This window comes from Triturus cristatus, chromosome 2_2 (genome assembly GCF_964204655.1).
Source record: "Triturus cristatus chromosome 2_2, aTriCri1.1, whole genome shotgun sequence".
Lineage (NCBI taxonomy): Eukaryota > Metazoa > Chordata > Amphibia > Caudata > Salamandridae > Triturus > Triturus cristatus.
Genome location: NC_140582.1, coordinates 966,087,828 through 966,112,371, shown reverse-complemented (window position 1 = coordinate 966,112,371; position 24,544 = coordinate 966,087,828). Strand labels below are relative to the sequence as shown.

The window sequence follows — 24,544 nt, the reverse complement described above, 5'->3', positions numbered from 1 at the left end:
ATATAGCAGCACTGAACCGGACATTCTGCATTTACTTGGTGAATGGCTGTTTCCTATTTTGTTCTAGCTTTATTTTGTAGGCCCATAAATGGAATGACACTCATACAGCACTCCGAACGAAGCTCTGCAAATCACAGTACTCCTCAGCCTCCCAAGTTGGGAACTAGACAATTAATTTCTGCGTTCTGGGCAGTGGTTCTGTAAGTGGCAGGCACACAAGGAACATTTTTGGAGGGCACAAAAACAATGGGCAGCAATCAGGACTGATTGAGGGATTCTCACCCATATAGCCCCGAAGGTAGCCCCGGTGGAGCATCACATAGTTTCCTTAAGGGAACACACGATTCAAACCTCCCTGTCACATCTATTGGTGTTTAGCCAATAGTATTGGAAATTGTTATGTGAATAATCTGTCCTCATTTTTAGGCCTGGAGAAAGCTTTGGCAGTCTTAGTAGGCTCGTGTAATCAAATAAATAATACATAAACATCTATACATATATGATTTCATAGAGGAAGTTGGAGTCTGCCCTCTTTATCCATTGGCCTGTTCAACTGTTATTCACATTTTTCTTTTTCTCGACACAGCATACAGTATGTGGCAAAAGGTCAGCCGACTTTAACCATTGGCTCTCTAGCACCAGGCATTTGGACTGATCACATATGCTGAAAAATAACTGCACTCAGCACGAGGGCTGGTGGGCAAACAATTTACTTTGTGGAATCTTTTTTTCTATCCATTCTTTTCCCATGTTTTTATTGTTTTAGACATCCTTATGTTTTTAAGGTTTATTTTGTATTATTAGCACATTAACACCGCATTTAGGAGATGGCATGTATTTTTTTTCTTGTTTTTGGAGCATATGCTTGCAGTAAAAAAATATAAACACACATCTATCGCACCCGCTTTATGGGGCAAGACCTATTGCATTTGCCAATGCTTGTTACAGATACCTCTAGGGTAGAAAAAACCCACCAGCTCCAATGAAGAATGAGAGAATCATTGTGTACAATATGTGATAGGCACTAAAACAATTCCAGGGCTAGTTTTAGCTCTTAGTTCACAACTAGTGACTGGGGAACAATATATCTACCATGATGAGAAGAAACTGATGAAGCATAGTGCTCAAGCCAATCGCTGACTCAGGTCAGTATTTGAATCTGTGAAGTTAGCGTTAAAGGATTGTATCCATGTAGTTAGAGATGAAGGCCTGTACCATTCGATGAAAAGACAAAAGCTATTACAATCAGGGATTGAGCTACAGCCTCACTGAAGAACTAACCTACTAAGCAAGTAACGTTTACGGTACTGTAAGGTAGTAAGGCATTAAAATGGAAATGCTTGCTACCACAGGTTCTCCTATATAATAGGAGGTAAAATCCAACAAAATTAACATTTTGAGGACACAGTTTATGTACCTGACAGTCTAGAGTTATTTAGAAAAACGGTTGACTTGTTCTAGAAATAAGCATTGGCAAAGTCAATAGGTTTCACTCGTGACACTTACTGGCTTTACCAATGCCTGTTTGTTTCCCCACAGACCGCTGCCATGTGTGCACATAACAGCACAGTGGCCATCTTGGATGGTTGTTTTGTTTTAAGGAAAATTCATTCAAACAAAGTGGATTGATGCAGCAGCTACAGAAGAACATTGAATAGTATAATTTACTTAGCAATTGGGATTACGTCCAATCAGAGAATCAAAAACAGTGCTGATCTCCACAAGCGAGGGCCTTCTCATCACTGTCTGTGAAAACAAACCCACAGCACGGATGCTTAATACATTCTTTATCGCTGATGTAAGGATACCACTGCTGAATGTGTAAATCACATATAGTTCTGGAACAAAAGAACACTACCTCTCTCTAAATGGCGCCGAATCAATAGACACTATGATAGAGACTGGGAAAAAGATGGATCTCTGGCTTTCAAATGACCGCCACACTGAGATACTGAAATTCTCCCTACCCTCGCTGAGGAAAGGAAGACCTATTGCTTATCGTTTCCATTAGAAATGCATGAATTGGTCAAAAATATACACTGCAACTCTTAAAGCTCAAAAAGAATCTTCTATTTTACCAAATACCCACCAAGTTTAACTATTGAAAGTTCTAGCAAGGTTGTATTATTGCAATTGCAGCCAATGGGTTACGAAACAGGAACCTCGCATGAGAATTAGAACAAAATATATAACAATGATGCAACAATACTGATGATCTGAAATTTAAAAAATCAACAAAACCATGTATTGGCCCTGGACAAGTCCCAACTATAAGAGGACCAAACACGTTGGCTGGTTAATGTTGGATATCACTATCCTTTGAGTATTATTGTCAATGGAAGGAGAATGTACTCGTCTTGACCGTGCACACAGTACAGGTAGCATTACATTGTAAAATATATTAAATAGAGATAATCATCACAATCGACAGAATCTGCACACATAAATTATGCACAAGCCCAGTTATCTCTTTAGTCAGATTTATTTATAAAATATTTAGACTCTTTTCTCTTTAACCAGTATTTCCACATATAGCTGGCAGCGCAACAGTAAACATTGACTGCACATGAAGCCTTGCACTGGATTAATCTCGGAGCCACTGTACTTATCTGACTGGCTTTCTGAATAGAGATTACCACCTCAGCCGAAGATCTAAACAAAACTGGAAGGTAAATGCAAATTGAACTCTTAATAGGATACATGTTTCCTGGCTATCAAAATGTTGCACTTGCTTAAAATTAGCTTCACTTGATTTCGAACACAACATGATTAAAAGGAAGCAAAAGCTTGCACATGAATCAATAAGTAAAAAATAAATACATAGTAGGGTATTGTTGTAGACCTGTGACTCTAGGGACTATTCCCCATGGAGCAAAGCAACTGAACAACCAAGATGACAACATATTAGTCTCAACAGCATGTCTCCACAAAATCATCACTAACTAGAACTGGTGAAACCAGGGGTACAATAATATTAACTATTTTGTCCCAAATTTGAAAATGTTCTGCTCATATAGAATGAAAATATTGCCTACCGGTAAAAATCATACTGTTCTACCACAGGGAAATACTCTCGAACATATGCTTCGCTCTTCGCGACAAGAGTGGTTGCGCTGGAGAGAATATGTTGGACTGGGCTCACTCTGGAGAAGTTGGATAGATTTCCACCAATTGACTCCAAAACAGTTTGGACATCTACAAAAAGAAGTGGCACAATGTTGACACAAACAGAATCGTAGACAACTGCAATTGTGTGTGCACCATTGACAGATGGCTCAAACATTTAAAATGTGGTGATGCATGGCAGTAACAGAATAAATAGTACCGTAAATACAACACAGGCACCACGGTGAGCCGGTTACTTTCCACACAACAGAGAAGGTGTTTCACAACATTCAGGTTTGACACACATTTGCCGCAATGGTAATGAGCGCAGATATAAAGTCAGACATTCCTTCTCCCATAGATTTTTTTTTAATAAGACTGATGACGGTTTTCATCTCGCTTCAGCCCTCCAGCAGCACTTGGAATTTGTGGCATTTTGTCCTGATCTGCCGGCCGATTTTCAAGTTGGAACATAATACTTAAACTGCTGGTAGGCAATTAGAAGCTTAGCGGCTTCCCAATACCTACTGCAACACGAAACCCCAGCTTACTTACATGCGGGTTTCTAAATCTTGCTTTTTTAATCTTGATTTTCTGATAAACAGGTAGAAGGTTCGAGTGTAAAAAAGTCTAGTAAATTATAAATGTGTAACACAAGATATCCTGATCACTCAATGAAAGGTGCTGCTTTACGTTCTACAGTACAAGAAATATCTGACTTTTCTGACGTCTTGGGCAAATGAAAAACACAGTATGCAACGGCGGTGTTCTACATACTGCGTACACCTTTGCCAAACTTACAGGGAAGAGCTGTAGTAGAGGTCCACAAACAAGGATAAAAAACATACAAAAGAACATTAGTCAGCACAGGGGATACCACAACCTCTTAATGACAGTTTATTGAACAAATGCATAGAAATATTTTATACGACCAGTTGAACCCCACTACTAAACTCGAGGAACACCTACATTGTTTCTGCATTCAGGCACACAGACTTAGCGTTTCTTTGCTCATGCTGTGTGTGACAATATTAGTGATGCATTGACAAAAACCCTTGGTAAAATCCTGCCAGGTTTTGTCACTTTTAATGTGCTGTTGCTTAAATGATGTGCAGGTGAGAGTGTATTTTTGAATGTTCAAATCTCTTTATTTCAAGCAATGCCAATGACAGTGGAATATGCATCACATCATGGTTCCCGAGTGAACACTAATTCCTAATATCGAGGCACTGATTAATATACACAGAAAAAGGACATTTCCCCAACAACCCCACCCCCCGAACTCGGTTCACATGACTCTCGTAGGTGTAAGATGACAATTAACACAGAGCTAAATCGTGTCTAGTTAGGTGCTAGCGTTCATTTCTGACAATCGCAGGAGACAAAGATACTTTGAGCATGTTAATTCCCTGAAATCTTGAGAGAGGAGAGACAGAGAAGGGTGCCAACATTTCCCAAAAGTTGTGTCTTTGTTAGTGAGCGTCAGAGAAATTCTCTCCAGGCCAAGGATGTTCCATAACCAGTGAAACCAACCTGTGTGTGTGGGCACTTGAGCCCCAGTGTGTTAGAATGTTCTCTATCGAGGCTCCTGGAGCTAGGCTTATCTGTCTGCCGCGTCTGGACTTCAAGGGGTTTGTGAGGGGGTCTGGTAGGCGTAACAAAATATAAGGTGGGAATCTCGGTATTTGCGTTTGAAGGTGGGTGTTGTTCTCATCAACAACTTATGTCCAGTATGACTGGAGCCAGGGGCAGTCACACAGTGGGTGTACTAAGGTCCCTTGGGCTCCACAGCGCCTCCAACACTCAGCACTAGGTCTGAGTTCATTCCATATAATCAGACTGGTGTAAGATACCAATATGAAGCGATTTTTACGAATGTTTTGGTGAGAGAGGTGTTGCGGGCGGTGTGATCGCCCTATAGTATATGTCTCCCCATTCCCTGTCACTCAACTGCTGGACCAAGTCTTCCTCTGACCTGTGTTGGCTGGCCTTATAAGTATGTTTGTTGCGCCGGTTCAGAAATATATATATCTCCGAAATGAGCCGTTTCCCCGAAGAGCGGGTAATCAGCCATTTCTCGTATGGTGTGAGGTACCTCTGAATGTTGGGTCTATTGCTTGGATGTAACAGCCAATGACTGAGTTGTAGGTAATGTAGTCTTTCAGATTTGGGGAGGGCAAAGTTAGAAAGGAATCACCCCTTCTTCGTCTAGCATATGCCCTATTGAGCGGCACTCAGAACGTCTCCATAACTTAAACGCTCCCGGGTCAAGCCCAGGGGTAACATCTGGGTTATCAAACAATGGTGTTATAGGAGAGGGGAAGAAAGTCAGTCCTCATTTGATACTTGTGTGGTCCCATGCTTCCATCGTCACCTGTGTGATAGCGGGGAGAGATAGCTTTACGGGTCTGTGTGCTTTATTAAGGAAGGGGACCTTCCAGAGAGAGGTACCCACTACCACCCTATCTTGGAAGACCCAATCTTTCTCAGACTCGGGTGTGTGCCATTCCACCAGGTATGAGAGGCCTTGTAGTACATGTGGAGATCTGAGATGCCAAGGTCCCCTTCTCGGGTGGGAGGTAGCTTAGCTCTTTCTTCATGCAGAGTTTCTTCCCCATCCAGATACATTGGAGTAACTCTGTCTGTAGTTTAGTGAGCAGTCCCTTCAGTGAGGCAAGCAGTAATGTTTGAAATAGATAAAATTATCTTGAGGAGTATGGTCATTTTGACTGCAGCTACCCGGCCCAGCCAAGATATCTGGTGATGTCTCCAGCAAGCTAGCTCACTTCTGCCGGTCGGTAAAGGGATTGATAGTTTATAGAGGAGGTCAATTGGAGAGGTGGTATCAGTTTGAACCCCAGGTACGGAGTGCAGTTGTGTTCCACAGAATGGGGTGTTGCCTCCTTATGTGGGTCGCTAACGCCAATGGTATAGAAAGGCCTAACACTTGTGATTTCTCTACATTGACTCAGAAACCCGACGCCAGGCTGAACGCCTCCAGGCCCACAAAAATGCTGGCAAGGCTGCAGCAGGTTTATCCAAAGTCACCAAAACATCGTCAGCATACAGGCTTATTGTAGGTTGCTCCCCTCCAAAGATGGCACCTGTGATCTGAGAGTTGTCTCTTACCCTCTTGGCTTGGGGCTCCATGTACAGAACAAATAAAAGAGGTGACAGTGGGCACCCCTGTCGTGTGCCCCTGCCAATTAAGAAGGGGTCAAAGATATAGCCGTTAATCCGTACCATCGCAGTGGGCAAGTGATAGCAGTTCAGGACTCGTGTTCTAAATTTTTTGCCCAGGCCAAACTGAACTAGGACTTACTCCAAGAAAGGCCAATGCACTCTGTCAAAGGCTTTCTCGGTGTCGAATGCTAAAAGCATGAGCTCACTGGGGGTCCACGATGCCTTCTCGATGATGTGTGAAATGCGTTTGGTGTTGTCAACCGTTTGCCTGTGGGGAAAAACCCAGTTTGGTCCGGTTCTATAATCAAAATTCCTGTGAACAGTTTGAGGTACACGTTTAACACATTGTTGCTTGTTCTTGCCTGGTTTGAGTAGCTCTGCGAAGGACGCGGTCAACATCGTGGTGCAAATTCCGTCGGGAGAGGCAAAGGCATGTGAGAGTGGTTTTCGATCATTATTAGCATATTCATTGATTCTGTTGGATTATTTTGCACACCTCTTATCTGCTTTATTCTATATTCCTGGAAAGACAGAGATTTCTTGCTGGACTCTATTTCTTTGTCTCACTTTACAGTTTCGGTCTGAAGAGGAGCCAGAGCCATGGATATTTTTAAACCATTGTTATTTTGGTGTTTATTGAAGTGAATTGAGATTATTCCAGAAGGCGTTTGGCTGATTAAAAAAATCCAGGGCTTCAAATATGAGGCCCTTTCTGTGATTTGTGTGTACATCCCTGCATGGATGTTTGTATATGGTGTTTCTATAGCATAAACCCAGCCAGAGCGGAGCACAGTACAGGGGCAAAGAAAAGCATAAAGTCAATGAGTGACAGGAGAGGTAGCTGGGCTATGGGCGGTTGATAAATTGTGATATAGAATTCTTTAAAGAGTTTCATCTTTAATTCTTTGCTAAATTGGAGCAGTTTAGGGGCACTCCTGATGGATACAGGGATGTTTTTTCAAGTCCTGGGTGCACAGATAGAAAAAGCCTGCTACCTTGTTTGTTTGCTTTTTTACACTTATCAGTCTCCAGTCTGACGGTGTCCTGGCTGCAGGTGTGCTGAGAGCCACCAGAAATGGTGATCGTGTCTGCAAGATAAGCAGTGGTTATGATGGTAGCTGGTTGTGAGGTCTCTGTAAATGGTGCCGCTAGTATTAAAGAAGGTGTGGGCTACCCACGCAAGCCAGTGGAGTTACATGTCTCTGTTTATGTGAAAAAGGGTAACCCTTGATAATGGCTATTCTCTAAGAGAATTTTTATTTTGCACTAGCAGACATAACATGTCTTATTCCAGGTGATACAATCAGGCAGTGAATGAGGTGGGAATAACTGCAGACAGGCTCATTACTCCTGGCCTTTAGCTCAGTTATTTGATGTTATGCGGAGCTAGCTCTAAAGGCAGTTTGTCAATTTGAGAATTGAATACAGGTTTAGACAGCATGATGGTAAATCTTCAGGCACGTTTTATGATGTTATATAAAGTCTAAATTGTACAGCATGCTTTTTTTTTTTTAGAAAGATCAAATGCTGAACCAAATGCCACATAAGAACTGGGAACATTGTTACTGTGCATTAGGTAGCATACACCTTTTTTGAGGATTCACAAAACAGATGTGATTTGTAGCTATAAGATATCCCACATCACAAATGCCCCACTGACCAAGACAGAGGGGCAATGAAGTGCCCAGGATACAGATGCTCAAGATATGTGAATGTTGTGATAGCGTGACAGATGAAGGTACTTTCTGCACCACACAAACTTGGTGCAAACTGGAATCTCTGCTATGTCCACTGGAATGGAGGTTTATCTCGAACTGGGGTTAAAATCATAAATTCAGGAGTATATCAATAACAGTGAAGCAGAATTTGGCCCACGGGAATGACAGAGAAGGGTAATTTTGCATACCATAAAGGTTTATTAACAAACCAGTAAAGTTACAGTGTCAATTCAGATCAATTAAGCGGAATCCTCCTAATACAGCATGTAATTCAGGCAATTCAAATTGGCAAATTCTAATACATGTTATTAAAGACAGCATATGCAAAGTGAGATAAAGATCCATTCCCTTAAAGAGAAACTCCTTAATGCTAAGCTAACATTGTAGAGAAGTCCAAAAATGTGAAGCAGCTGGTATCAGCAAATGTAGCATCGAAAGGAGAACTAAATGAAGGTTCCAGACAAGAAATGAAGAAATGTACTTACTCTAGAAAGTAAATCTATTTTATGTTATGCAGATTTGGAGAGTGCACTGTCATCCAAGAGGGTATACTGGCTTCGAGCAGACGTGAGTCTAGGCACACCTAGATCCTATAGGCACTAGTCGAAAAGCCAGGTCTTTGGCTTCTTGTGGAATTCAAGAAGTGAGAAGGAAGCTCCTTTGTCTAGCAGCAGGTCATTCCACTATTTAGGAGCACTATGTAGGAGAAGGCTCGACCACCGGATCTATTTTCCCATATGATGGGTTTGTGGACCTCCCGGGGGGTACTGGTGCGTTCCCAGGCAGAGATTCTTGGGGCTTTTTGCGACTACTACTCGGAGATATATAATGACCCTGCCTCTACCCCACAAGCCGTAGTGGATCAATTCCACGATCCCTTGACTATCCCAAAAAATCTCAAGGACAGATAGGGAGGCTCTGGACATAACGATAGCAGAGACAGATGTGATCCGTGCCTTACATGCCCTAGCCCGCAATAAAGCTCCGGGATTAGATGGGTTCCCACTAGAATACTACACGACATTCTCAGTACACCTGGTCCCTCGATTGGTGGCGATGTTTGCGGCTGCGCTTGAGAAGGGAGAGTTACCGAAATCTATGAGAGAATCAGTACTCGTGACTTTTCTAAAACCGCATCGGGACCCACAGCAAATGGCCTCCTATACATCCCTTGGTCCACCCGGATCAGTGCGGATTTATCCCCGGCAGGCGCACATCCCAGAACATACTCCGGGTTTTCCACATCCAAGATCAGGTGCGGGGAATTTACCCACGGGTGGCCTGTCTCATCCTAGATCTCGAGAAGGCTTTTGATTCCCTCACATGGCAGTTTCTTTTTGCGGTCCTGCAGCGGGCGGACATTGGTCCCACCTTCCTCACATATACGCAACTCCTGTACACTAACCTGACCTCACGAGTGCGCCTGGGCCGCTACATCTCAGCGGAGTTTGCGGTCAAGAGGGGCACGCGGCAGGGATGTCCACTGTCCCCATTACTTTTTGCCCTAGCAGTCGAGCCCCTAGCCATACGACTTCGTCGGGAGGGAGCTCGTTGGGGCATCCCTATAGCAGGCACAGTGCACAGTGTTTCTTTGTACGCTGATGACCTGTTAATATATGTGAGAGACATCACGGACGACTTGACTCCCCTCTGGGAGACTTTGACAGAATTTACGGCGGCCTCTGGCCTACGGGTGAACTGGGATAAGTCCACGATATACCAGCTGCACCCGGGCTTACCCCCTCGTGAGGTTAGACTGGGTACTCAACGAGTGCCCTGGAGTGCGGAGGCCCCTAGGTACCTTGGGATCCGTCTCTATCACTCCTCAACAGATATTTTCGAGGGTAACCATAACAGGGCGTTGGCGGGCATTAGAGCTGCAGTCGGATTTTGGAAGAGCCTTCCGCTGGCCCCAATTGGACGAGTGGCATTGGCCAAAATGATCATGGTTCTACGATTGTTATACTTTTTTTACCAATCTGCCAATGATCCCGCCTAGAGCCTTTTTTCGGGACTTGGACTCACTCCTCAGCGCGCTAATTTGGGGATCTACCAGACACAGAATAGCACTGAAAAAATTGCAGTTGCCCACCACACAGGGCGGCCTGGGCGCTCCCTCATTCGAGGCCTACTTTTTGGCTGCGCAACTGCAGTGGCTTTCTCACTGGATGGCAGACAGGTACACTGTGGAAACTCATACCATCACAGGGCGGATATCGGTTCCAGAGATCCGCCGCCTTCTGCTCCCCGGCACTAAACCGAAGCCTACGTACCCCGTTCAGGTAGCGTTGGCACGTAAGTGCATGCAACGAATTCACCGCATGTCCTCGGGGACACCATTGTATTCCCCTTTACTCTCTCTGGTTGGATGGCCCAAACGGGAACACTATTACACAAACAGCGTGCTTCATACGTGGACATCTTGTGGCATTACAGAGATGGAGTCCCTTTTTGAGGACGGGCAGCTTAGACCATTCCGCAATCTTGTGGATGAATACGATCTTCCCCCGGGGCAGTCCCTGCTTAACCGCCAACTACTAGATAGCTACCGGCCATACCAAGACCTCGCAAAGGGGGAACCGCACACGAATCCAGTTCTTCACACGCTTCTACACATGGGAGCGGGGTGCCATCTAACTACAGGGCTCTATAAAGCCATACGAGAACTGACCAATAAACCACTAGAGACCCTGGAGTACCCCAAGAAGGTATCTCGAAACGCACGCTTTAAAAACATTCAATATTACATAATCCACAGGGCTTATTTAACACCAGCACGCCTCCAACGATTCTACCCCGACACGCAGTTCTTTTGCCCCAGATGTCATGCGCAGGATGCAGATTTCAACACATGTTCTGGAGCTGTTCTATCATCCAAGTTTTTTGGCAACACATTCACACTGCTCTGGGTGCCCTTACAGGGATTACCTGCATGAACGCATGGGAGGCCAGCGCCCTAGGTATGTTTCGTGCACGCAAGCAACACAAGGTGCGGACTCGCTTTCTCTCCCTGGCGGTGCTATTAGCCAAACGTAGCATCGCCATGCACTGGCGTTCCCCCACCGGCCCTCCGCTGGCGGCTTGGGTGGGAGCTACACACAAATGGGAGGCGGCGGAGGAGGAGACATTGCGAGAGGAGGAGGTGAGAGGGGTCCGCAAGAATCCTATCTCCATGGAATGGGCCATGTTATTATATCATTTCAAGCAGTTAACCCCAGGCGAGGACCCTAAAGACGATACATCCACATTGCCAGCCCTGCAAGCGCAGTCTCAAACCTTGACCCAAACCCTAACCGACCAACCCCGTAATATACCGCTGACATGATCACATACAAAGCAGCATTCTTGGGTATACTATCACAGTTGCAGGTCGAACCTAAGAGGAGGTGCAATCGCGAGTCATAGAGGCGCCGCACCCATACGACAGTTTATGCACTCATCTGCGAGGACCAGATATTAACTTCCAAGCCCATCCCCTAGTTTATACCTGTGTTACACCCCAGTTCACGTGACATATTATATATCAGAGCCCATAGGGTACACACATCGTGATATATTTGATCGTTTGTTTTCCTTGCTGACTCTCCACCAGTCTATGCAGATGATACGTGATGCCGCATATTGTACTATATGGCAGAATTGCTCGATGGATCTGTATAATGTACAGTATATAAAATTTGAAAATGTCAATAAAAATATGTTTAAAAAAAAAATGATGTGTGTGTGGAAGTTGGAGACCGGATGAGCTGATGTGTCCGGAAGGTTTGTGAAAGCAGATGCGCTTGCTGAAGTATGCTGGGCCAGCATTATGTACTGCCTTAAAAGTGTGGGTAAAGGAGTCTGAATTGTGCTTGTTTGTGAATGGGGAGTCGGTGGAGCTCTTTGAGTTGTGGTGTGATGTGAGTGCTGTGTGGGAGACTAAGAGTGATTCTGGTTGCCGAGTTGTGATTGGTCTGTAGCTTTCTGGTGTTTTGTTGATCTCAGCATAGAGGGTGTTCTCATTGTCCAACTTACTTGTAACCAAGGGGTGTGTGGCATGGGAGCCATTTTAAAATCCTCTTTAGCATATTCAATGCATGGAAGCTGAGGCGGTGACAGCACTGACTAGGGAGGTCATGTTGATTTCGCTGTCAATGATGATCCTGAGGTTCTTGGCATGAGTGATTGGGGGTGGGTATTGGTCTTAAATCTGTTGGCCACCAGGTGGATGGATGGTGATGTTCTATTCCCAAAGATGATAATTTCAGTCTTGTCGGTGTTTAGCTTTAGACAGTTGGTCTTCATCCAGAGTGCGATTTCAGTCATACAGGCATCAAACTCGATCTGGGTACTGGGCATCTTGTCTGTGGGGGAGAGAACAAGTTGTATGTCGTCAGCGTAGGAGGATGTTGACATTGTGAGAGTGGAGCGGATAATGCTGGCAAGAAGAATCGGGAACGCGTTGAAGAGAATCGGGCTCAGTGAGGAACCTTGCGGAACTCTGCAGATGAGATCACAGGTGTTTAAGGTGTACAGTGCCAGGCTGACTGACTGACTGGGTCCTTCATATGAGTAGAAATATAAGGAGCATTGGGTCTCCAGGGAGAGAAATGGATGCCTGCCTGCAAAGGTGGATGGGGCAAGTCTTGCCTGACAGATTCACACACTTAAAACATGAGATTAACTCAAAATGATGCATTGTATAGGTTCCCACCGAGTGAGATGTTGAACCAATCAAAAGTCAGCGTCCCCGCTGTACTTGGTGTTGGCCTTCTTCTCATGAATAATACAATGTCAGATTCTTCAATCATAGCGGCCTTCACAATATCTCACATAGGAGTATTCACCTCCTCTGCTTCCCATGCAGTGTGTGTGCTGAGAATCATTGATCAACCAATAAATTGCAACAAAACATGGCCTTCACATATTAAGTTAGCACAAAATACATTTTAATGAGAACACAGTGACTATGGTGCATGACACAAAAAGAGAGTTATCCACAGCAAGCAGAAATGCAATGTCTTTAAAGTGGATTCAGACACCTGTGTCCACTCATGTCAATGCTAAGATGCACATATACTAACTATAGTTAATGGATCACTAAATCTAAGAGTAAAATCAAGTGTGCACACTGTGTCATCAGTTGCCTCTCTACGTGGAGCTGATTGTTGCTGACGGCTAGTCTCCGCTGCTCCACTGGAGGTGTGGTTCAATCCTTGACATTTCACTTTAAGGAGGTGATAGAGCGCTTTCAGCACTCTATTGTGTATAGGTGCACTATACTCATGGTTGATACGCACCTCCACATATTCTTGTTTGCAATGCTTTATGATCATTAACATGTATCCAGTAGACTCATTCAAAATTCATTGTAGTGAAATGTTATATTATGATTATGTATGTATCGTCATACCTGCATATACCGAGAGCAGGACAGTCTTATAACCATATAATGTAACGGTGTCTAGTTCAAGTTGCCCGAGTTTATAGGCCTAATACTGTAATTGTTTTTGCACCTCCTTGGCTTCACGAGAAATAAAGAATTAAATGCATGTTGTTTAAATAAAATAGCAGTGTTCTCATCCTACTGCAGGTATCGGAATGCCAACTCGTTATTTTCAGATTGGTAAAGATATAAGGAATGCTTTGAAGCCAGTTGGAAGCGAGAAGGGAGGACGTATTTCGTGTCTGGCTGGCCTGGGAACCAAGGTCGACTTGGTGAACAAAGAACTTTAATTAAAAGATCATGAACCTCCCCACATAGAAAAAGTTGCAATGGAAATTTTTACCAGGATGAATCAGAAAATCGAATTCTATATTGTATGATGCGCAGGGACAGAGACACCAGCCTTCTGCTAGCTTTTGGAGAGAAAGGAGCATCTTAGAACTAGCTCCTAGCCTTAAGCACTTTAACCCATTTGACGTGAGTACTTCTCAGAAAGTCAACACGTGCTGACACCTGTGGGAATAGACGGAAGGGTATTTAGGTGGAGTCCCCTTTTAGTATAGTGTAGGGACAGATTTGTTTTATTTCTAATGAAAAGAGATTTAGACTCTGCATCTATCCTGAGTTGTATATTGATCCTTGAATTTACAATTGTATTCTTGTTGTGCCAAATTACTTAAATTCGTAGAATCGGCTCCGTATTGATTTTTCTATATCTATATATGCTAATTTTGCGATGTGTATACATCCTATTATTCTAGGCCTTATAATAAATTGACAAACCCAAAGTCGGAGTCTGTGGTACTTTCAGGTATGATATTAACATCTTGTTATGAAGTGTTTCTTCCCCTCCCCCACTTTTAGTAGGTAAATAAAAGATCCTTGGCGCTAAATGTTAGGAGAAAGACAGAGGTGCAATTTAGCTCAATCAGAGGCATGAGGTAGGAAGGAAGTAAAATGTGTTTCGGGGGTTCTAGTTTTCCCACTATGATAAATGTCACCTGCATATATTTCTGTAAATAACCTCATTAGGCTTGCACTCCACATATACAAAGCAAGGTTGCAGTAACTGTTTACCGAAAAAACAGAAAGTCTAGCTTGCTAGTGCTGAAATGTAAGCAGCTGTCCTGAATTTTGTTGCATTCTAATACTTGCCATTATTTTCTCTCCTACATCCAGTACTCAAAATGCCTGGAAGCAAACAAAAAGGTTTGATCTTTGATTCATGTCAGGCCTAATACCATAAACCATAGAAACCTTAAACTGACAGGCTATGCCGATTCTTGATTGTATTTAGTGTAGTGAGGACAGGATTTTGCCTACATTATGTTAGCATAAGCGTTTTAGAAGTTAAAAGCCATCTTGCCACTTTGCCGCTTTTGCACACGACACTACACGCAACTGGTATTATAAGTAAAACTGCTTGCTTGCTTTTTCTTCACATGAGAACGGTCTGTTTTTCACATCTCTAGACTTACACCGCAACCTTAGTCTGAACACTGTGTGCCGAAGCCGTCAAGGTCAAATAACAATGTATGCCGTTGAATTCAGGTTGATCGGCCCATGCTCTAGACACAACAAGCACACAGCTGCAAATATCTGAAACTCGGGTGCCTTTAATATTGCATTGCATGTATGATGCTGAGACACTTGGAGAAAACCTTTCCAGACACAGAGAGCAGTGCTGATCCTTTGATGTGATTCACCTAAGCTGATCTTTGAGGTATGGGCTTCCCCTTTCAAACCTAGAGACCTTCTATTATTATAAAACTAGCTTATATCCAGTGGAGGGTGGTACACAAGGTATTATAGGACCTGTTCCCACTATCATTATAATATGATTTCTCCCTTTGTTTTTTATGGAATTGTAACAATGCTGATGGTTTTATTTTTAATCATTTGTTTGCTTATGTTAGCCAAAATACTGCATCTTAGAGCACGTAGTTAAAAATAAACATTTTAAACTTTGCTGTGTCTCTGATTACTCACGTTGTGGACTGATATGAGAAGAACAACGAAAAGGTGTTCATAATTCCCACCATTCCTGAGAGTAACCTAAGTCGCTTGTTCTGGGTTGTCTAATCATTGGTAGCTTCGCTGTAGTACGGAGAACGAATGAGACATTGATGCTAGTCAGATAGGGGTTCTGGGTACACCACAATTCACTGAGGTGCTGGTTTCCTGAGCATAGTTCTGTGCATGAGCAGAATCTCCGCAACATGGCGCACCTAACGTTTTAGTCTTATATTTGAGATGCCTTAGTAGTGCTTATATTTGTCCACAACACCCTCACCCTTGTTTCCGGTTGACGGGAGTGACGGTTTAAACCTACCTATATAGCTTGGCTTATAGGTTCATTCAAGTTTGACAATTAAAAAGGTTTCATTTTGAATTACTTGCCCTTTTTGTGCTGCGGTTTCATATTACCTTTTTTTTCCTCTGCGTCCTTATGGCTGCAGTTGCTATTGCAGCGCATAGTCGTGCACCTCTCCGGCATCATTTGACGCAGTTTGGGGTGCCGGACGACTATCTTTGTAGTGAGTGCCGATGCGTCGTTCCCCTATGAGCTTTTCTACTCTTGGGTTACGTTTCCGGAGTTGAATGCGGATGATAAGACGTTCCACTCATACACTCCTACAGCAGTTCCAGCTAATTACACGCCGTATAGGATGCAGGAAATTCCAATTTCCGCTTGGCAGCATCGTATTTGGTTCAATGCCGCCCTCCCCCACACCGTAACTCCGGTTCGGTTAGGTCCCTTGTCCATTCCTGGGGCCACTTGGACAGTCTTGGCCGGGTTCACACCTCATCCACGATATTTGCAAGCCCCGGTGGATGACTTACGTCAACTACACACCGCCTTGATTGCGGTGTATAGGGCTTTGGTGAATACGTCTTGCGTAATCTCCAGGTGGGGGCACCTGGAGTTGCGACGCAACCAGTTGGACCTGCCGGGATCACTATTAGTCCCGTCATGGTTAATTCGGTAATGGGCAAGCGCCCCCAGAATAAGGACGATATGCCTTATTGGCTTGCTGAGAAATTTGACCAGCTGGAAGCAGTATTTCCTAATTCAACTCCTGTGGAGAAACGCAGGATTCTTACAATTAGTTTGCAGAAAGACTTAGTCCCTGAAGTAACAGATTGTGAGAAATGGGGTAAAGTATTTGAGGCAGTCTACGCGAAGTGCTTCGGCACACTGTCTATGACTGTAGTGCTCTCCGTGATTAAGCGTGTTCAGGATGAGCACGGTCCGGAGGCGGCGGTCGAATTGGGAATGAGGCTTGTCGGCGTGTTCGACGTAGTTGCTGATCTCATCCTTGCTAACGTCAAGGGAGATGCTGTTAACTTTCAAGTGCCGAATGCGCTGCGCCTTGGCGACGACGTCGATAAGCCCCGGCAGTTACTGAGAATTATTACGGAGGCTTATAAGACCATTGGCCGCAATAGTTTGGGAGTTAAGCCTTTTGCTTAAACAACAGCGCAACTGCAAACTCAGACGGTTAAGTCTACGAAAGACGACCGTCCTGTTTTTCCTAATCAAAATTGGAAAGGTAAAAAACAGGGGAAGCAAAGACAGAAACAAGGGTCTCGTCCCGTGTCACCAATACGAGTGACTACTGAACGCACATATGAATTGCGCGATCGCCCAAGAATTAGGTCTCCTGATATATTTCAGGTTCCTGATCAACGTTCTTCTTATTCTTCACAGGAAACATTGGTCTTGGAGATGAATGCGGCAGAGGTTGGGGTGCCCCTCAAGGACGTGAGCAGCCCCGCCCGGCTGATGGTAAAGGCAACGACCTCCGTTTCAGAAAAAGAAAGTTGCTGCACTAACAGTGAGGTATGCCACAGATAGTGAGAACACAACTTCGGAACCTGACATGGGCACTAATGCTGCTAGCCAGCGCAGCGGAGGTTACAATAGTGCGGCAGGCACTGCGTCCATATCTGAAGGCGAGCAACTGATACATTTATTACTGTAGAAACTGCTGACACTAGAGTGGCTCACCCTGACAGACTATATGACATAGTCCTTTTAATTGAAGGTGACATACAACGTACAATAAAAGGGATTTTTTGGGAAAATCTGACCTCTACGTATGACATTTTGTTAGCAGAGGCAGACTGGCCCCCAGCTTTCATTTTGGCCGCTCCTAGAGGGGAGGAGGTAATACTCCCATCTTTCACGCATACAGTGCCAAAGGAGCAAGCTCAGAACTTTGCAGAGGAGTGGGCACAGGTGCTTGCTACAGGCGTTGTACTGTACTCAGGTTTGGTGGGATAAATTATCACCAAGCCATGAGATTCCGTTACGGTCTATGCCACAGCCGCAACCCCAATATCCCATGTGCCGAGAAGCTAGATCTCGTGTCGCAGAAATGCTTGGTCAATTAGAATATCAAGGTGTGATTGAAACGTGTGTGTCACCCATGAATAATCCTCTTTTCACTGTAACCAAACCTGATGGGTCGTACCGCCTGATTTTGGATTATCGGCATTTGCACTCTCATTGTCGTATGTGCGCGGTACAAAATACCCACAGTTCTGCCCTCGTTGATAGTTTCGTGAGAAAAAGGTTTAAAACCACACTTGACATTTCGAATGGCTTTTGCAGTCATAACCTGTCCTCTATTAGTAGTCAATGGATAGCCTTTACTTCTGGCGGCAAACAAAAACAGTTTAGAAGATTAGACATGGGCTACAAAAACAGTCCAGGTGTCTTTGCCACACATGTTGTTTCTCTGTTAGAGAGCATTGACCCTGATGCGTACTCGCATGTTGTTGATATTTATCTCACAGACGACGAATTATGTCCGCATCTGTGTCGCGTTGACCGCATCATTGTCATGTTTGCGGACTTCGAATACAAATTTAACTTTGCTAAATCACACATTGCAGAGTATACAGTGTTGTTTTTGGGCTATGAGCTCAACAACGAAGGACGAGGTTTAGCGCATCACTTCCTGGAGAAATGCGCATGTTTGCGCGCTCCGACAATTCTGAAAGAACTACAATCTTTGCTGGTTTTTTTTAATTTCGGGCGTACTTACATTCTCGATTATGCCCAGCGTATCAAGCCGCTATATGCCTTGGTACAACCTACTTTTACCAAATCCTGCTGGCTGCCAGCTATTCTGCACTCTTTGCAGGCTGATCTTCTTGCTTCTAAATACGTATTGACATGTGATAACCACACAAACCTCGTGATCAGAATTGCACTTGGCGCAGTGGGTTTCACGTACTTGACATTTAATGAGGGGGACACATTCCCTATTGCTTACAAGTCACACTTGTACACTTCGGCTGAAATGCGCTTTTCCACCGTAGAAAAAGTATTAACTGCAGTACAGATGGAGATTCCGAAAGAGAGAGCGCTATCGCCAGGGAAACACATGTTGGTTGTCACACCATATCCTGCCATTGAGGCAATGAAGAAGGCCAGTGTACCGAATTCTAAAGCTTTGCATCCGCGTTGGATACAATGGGCCACTTCTTTGACGTCTCCGGATGTCACATTCATCTTTGATGCCTCATTGCAGACTCAAGAGTATTTGCAGTATGAATTTGTTCATCCATCTCCTCTGTCCTTGTGCCCGCTTGAGGATTACCATTGTATCATTTACACTGAAGGTTCAGCGAAACCGGCAACGGAATCTAAGCATGCTTATTCAGCGGCCTGCGCAATAGTGGCTGGTACGATTGTGAATGGAGAATTCAAGTCTGATGTCATGCATACGCAGACATTGGGAGACTGTACCGCCCAGTTAGCAGAGCTACGTGCTCTGGTGCTTGCACTAGAGTTTGCTGATCCTCGAGTGACTACTCTTATTGTAAGTGACTCATACTACTGTGTTCAGTCTTTCAACGACACTATTCTTTTAGTCTCAAAATGAATTTCGTAATTCCAAAGGTAGCACAATCAAACATAAAATGCTTTGGGTTCGAGTTGCAGAACTTAAACAACGTCTGCCGCTCGTGAAAGTAATTCATACTCTTGGTCACAGCGCGTAGGGGTACATGCTGTTGGTAACAGTTTAGCTGATGAAGCAGCGAAAACAGCAGTGGCAACATATCTCGTAGCAGCAGTTACAAGATCCAAAAGTAAGATTGATGATGACATCCTGGCAGCCATTGCTGCAATGGAGAAGGGTGATAATTACCCTCGAGGTTTCCCTTCTAAATACTCTTATCATTTAAGTCCTAATAAAGTTCCCTATGTGAGAATTAACGACGTTGGTGACAGGTTGATTCCCAACGCGGACCACAGACATTCATTGATAACAGCCGCTCACGAAGGTATGGTCTCAGCCCATGCAGGCGTCTCAGCGACTGTCACTATCTTACAACAACGTTACTGGTGGCGCGGATTGTATAAACAGACTTGTGATTATGTCCTTACTTGTGACATTTGCCAGCAGATTATACCTTTGACTGCTGCCCGTCCACCTCAAACACAGTTGTACATATCTAATAAACCACTTGGGTGAGTTTATTTGGATCACTGCGGTCCTTTCTCCTCTGATACTGCGTATAGGTACATCTTAGTTGCAGTGGATTCGTGCACACGTTTTCTATGGGTCTGGCCACAAAGGAGTGCTGATGCTCGAACTGTCATTAGGGATTTGCGTGTCCTTGTGGGAATTTTTGCAGTTGGTACCCTCCATTCGGACCAGGGTCTGACGTTCGCCTCTAAGGCGTACAAGGATGCCATGAGGTCTTTATGGGTCCAAGTCAAATTTTCGTCTCCATACCGGCCTGAGGGCAATTCTGTTGTGGAATGAATGAACCGTGACTTAAAGCAATCCTTGACAGCTAGGGTTTTAGGTACTGGCAGAAACTTGTTGGCCCATTTGTATAGCGTTCAACGTGCACTTAATAATCTCCCTAGAAGGTCTCTGGGTGGGCGGAACCCATACGAAATGCTCTTTGGCATAAAAATGTTTGTCCCGGACCTTGATGGTCTAGACATGGCGGTGTCGGCTGCACCCTTTGACGTAGACGATCATTCTGCTGTGTTACACAATCTACAAGAGGCTCGAGACAGGCTTGTAAAGGAACACTTGCCCTCCACAACAGATGCTGCACTTCAGATTCCGGTAGTTGGCTGGCTACCTCGAGTTGGTGACCTGGTCCGTGAGAAGGAGGAGAACAAGAAGGAGTTCAGCCCCTCTTATCGTGCACCTGTTCCAGTGCTATGCGTGCAGGGTACAAGAACAGTCATTTTACCTCCACTTCCTGGTCGCAAGGATAACAGGTACATCTCCATTGACAATGTCAAACTACAACGAGTGGCCGATTCTTCTTAGTATGACCCCAGCGTTCTCTTGTCCAGCAATGCTGAGAAATTCTGTTTTGGCTCCGGCAAATACGAACAGGCCTGACATTGCCATCGAGATGCATACAGTTACTAATCCTTTATTGACCCCACCGGCTGGTGGGCCCCATGAAGATACTGAGTATACCTATCCCACAGATGTGTTGTTGCCTGGTGTGCAAACATGTGCAGTTGACCAGTCACGTTTTTCATTTGACACCAACTCTACAACATCGAATGCCCCATCGAAAATTTCTATTTTTGCAGTTTGGTTTAAAAGACATTTTTTAATTCCCCCTTGGATTTACATTTGGCTGGTGCTCATATCTATTTTTTTGTTTATGTCGATTGGATTTGTGGCTGTATTTTTTCGTCTAGTGAATGGACATTATCTTACTGAAAGATCTGCAATTAGATTAATTGATGGAACTTTGGCACCCCACTCATCACACATCATGAAGCGAGACCAGACTTTTGTTAATATTACTGCCTGGCCTGTGTTAGATGGGATTTTATGGGATGCTGTAAAATTTCAAATTCATGGCCCCACAGAGGTGAATAATGTTCCCAATGTACTTCGTGTTTCCATGGGGGATGTTGTGAAACAAAACATACGCTCTGATGATTGGGATGTCCAAGCCGTGGAGGCTCTTTTTTCTGATTTGAAATATTATGCTGCTTTTGATACTGAAGATTTGTATTTAGACTCAGCGAATTATGGAGATTTGTTTTGCTACTAACACTATGGTAATCATTTCCTGCACAAAGCAAATAAATTTAGAAATGTTGTTAATTGTACACAATGGGAACATTGTCCAGCACCCATTGAAGGCAGTTCCAATACTCTATTGAAGAAATTTACAAATTTTATAGATTTCAGTGTATCTAACCCTGAAGCCTTTTATTTTAAAATAACTGCTAAATCATCTTCCAAAGTGAGGCTAACACATACTAAATTATTATATTCAAAATCATTTATGGATGATTTGGCTAAATGGGGCTATGAGCTGTGGAAAAATACCATTGATCTTAAATCTGTTTGGGGTTCTAAAACCTGACAGGTGCAAGGCAGCGAGGCTTTACATCGTGCATGCCTTATCCCAAACCATATGTTATTTTTGAATTCTACTATTTTTCAGACCACTTGCTTTGGATTGGCCACTTCTAAAAAAATTAATACCCCTACAATTCCTGATCTAAGTGCTTATCCAACCTGGGATAATCACACAGATATGTCCGTTAATGAATTACAATCGTTGGTTACTAATACATCCTTTAATATTTCCAGCCTGGATCCCCAAGGATGGTTATTATGGCAAAAAAGTTCAGATTCATGTCAACATCGTTTTCTGGGTCTGGCCCCAGGCTATACAAAAGTTAGGGTAGACCCCCATTTTGACAACTCCCATTCTGCTACGAACTATTCTGTCGGTAAATTGTGTCAAAACTGGCTTAAACATTCCACTTTGGCGTCAGTTCAACTTCATTTGTCCCAATTAACTGACGATGTTGATTTGAATGACTTTGTTAAAAGGCCCTGTGGGAGGCAGGTCCCAAAGATGGGTATATGCTATTTACAACGAAGTTTGGAAATTATCTCAAATTGAAGCTGCTTCTAGATTGAGAGCTATTGATCAAGCAAATTTGGAAAAGGTGCTTGCTGTCATTGATAATAGCATTAACACTCTTTCTTCCAGAATTTACACATTAGATAATATTGTTTCATCTGTTGTGGATATTGTACAGGATGACATGTCTGTTTTATATCATGGTCAAAATCAATTGCGTTCTATAATGCAGTTTGCATGGACTTTACAAACATTGAAGGCTGGGAAACTACATGAATAAATTGTCTTAATTCCTGCCATTGAATCTGACTGATAAACAACGGTTTATGTCCATGAAGGATGCGACATATTCACTATTGCATATTGAAAAATCGGAACCTTTACCTTTCTCTGTGGCCGAATCGAATTCAGCTGTGTGGCTTATCCATGGGTTAATCACATTACCTTTTCTATTGTTTAAGTTCAATTCATGTATGAAACGCTATGCCTTAGGCGGATATGAACCATTAGGTACCGCTTTTCTCCATGAAGTTTGGTCACTCCCATTCATATACAGGTGCCTGAGAGAGGGTAAAGAAGTTTATTTGAAAGGAGAGGAGTGCACTTACACACCTGATCACTCAGTAGTTTGCAGGAATATACCATTGCATGGCGCTTGCAACGTTCACGCACCGAATTTAGCCTCCATTTTAAAGGGAAATCCTGTGCCAGCAATAACACCAACTTTCACGTTACTGACAAACGGTGGTTATATGCTATTAAATAATGAACCGTGCTGCGGGATGTTAGCAGGGATACCGTATATTGTAACTGTCTCCCAACATGTAGTTTGCTGTAAAAATGTGCTTTTCCCGCCCTGCATGGGAGATTCGACATATCCATCTGGCCTTCCATACCGACCTTGAAAGCAGAGTTCAACAAGATGAGCAGAACAAGGGCTCTATTGTCCCAAAAAGAAGTCGCCCTTACTTCTTCCCGTGAAACATTTGTCCTTCATGTGGCTAACACACGCACCGAGGTGCATGCGCTTTTAAGTACTGATCTCCCACTTAATTTCGGCGCGCTGATTCACACTATATTCAATGCCTCGTCAACAACAGGCGTGGCACATTTATTCAAAGTTGTGGGCTCCTGTCTTGTGACTTTGTTCCAAACAATATTTGGTGTGATACCGGCATTTTTTTATTCTATTTTTTCCAGCGTCTTCGACGGGTTACCATTAATCCTCGCCTTGGCTGCAGGAGTTTTGCTGTTGTTTTGTTTACTGCAAAATGGCTGTAGGATCTATGTCACAAGACAGCCTGCTGATCCAGCTTCGTAACTGGATGCTTGAGTACTATGGAACGCTACAACTGGCCACTTTGAGTGTAGCCTATGGATTATCCTTCCGGTTCTCATACTTTACTTGCGTGCAACCTGTTTTCCATTGCCTGGATTGTTCGTTTGAATGGGCTCTGTATTTGTGTCTCTCCAATTTGGTGTCTCCTGCCCTGGATTATGATCAACTGATGAGTCCCTTAGGGGCTAATGAGTTGGACTGTTCTGGTGTCGGGATTATGGCCTGTGCGGCTGCGCATGGAATCCTGGGAAATTGGGATATAGGTGCAGTGGCCCATGACTTCCTGGCTCGAAGTTATCTCGAAGAACACACAAGTTTGCCTCTGATGGTGCTAGAGGCTCCGGCTATCGAGGAACATGTATGTCCATTTACTTTATTAAATTGGATGGCTGAATCCTTTACTGAAGATTACAAAGACTTCCTCTTGGAGGCTGTTGCAACATACTGTGCCTATACGTTGATGGATTAATTTGGCAGTCGTCCGTCTTCCACACGTATTAACTCAAATTTTTTTTGCTCCAGAATGGGCTATATACCGCCCCTACTTGATTCATTAATTTTTTTGGTTTTTTTCCACCATACAATTTCGAACTTTTCACTACCAATTATCAGGATTGGCAAAATACGAACTTGGTTCTGACTCATTCGAATTTGAACTCTGCATTCCTACATTGCTTACCTATTTTGTTCGTGGACCGATCAAGGGAGGGTGTAGTGAGGACAGGGTTTTGCCTACACACATTGCTATGTTAGCATAAGCATTTTAGAAGTTAAACGCCATCTTGCCACTTTGCCACTTTTGCACACGACACTACACACAACTGTTATTATAAGTAAAACTGCTTGCTTGCTTTTTCTTCACATGAGAACGGTCTGTTTTTCACATCT

General features: G+C 43.7%; 1 protein-coding gene across 9 annotated transcripts in view; it reads right to left on the bottom strand.

Moving 5' to 3' along the window:
• PROM1 (prominin 1) overlaps nucleotides 1-24,544 on the bottom strand; it is a 675,175-nt gene that overhangs the window by 213,931 nt on the left and 436,700 nt on the right. For all 9 annotated transcript variants that reach the window (XM_085642390.1, XM_085642389.1, XM_085642385.1 and 6 more), the window contains one exon: nucleotides 3,036-3,195. In XM_085642390.1, coding sequence (XP_085498516.1) covers nucleotides 3,036-3,195 — 160 coding nt within the window. The remainder of the gene's footprint in view (nucleotides 1-3,035; nucleotides 3,196-24,544) is intronic.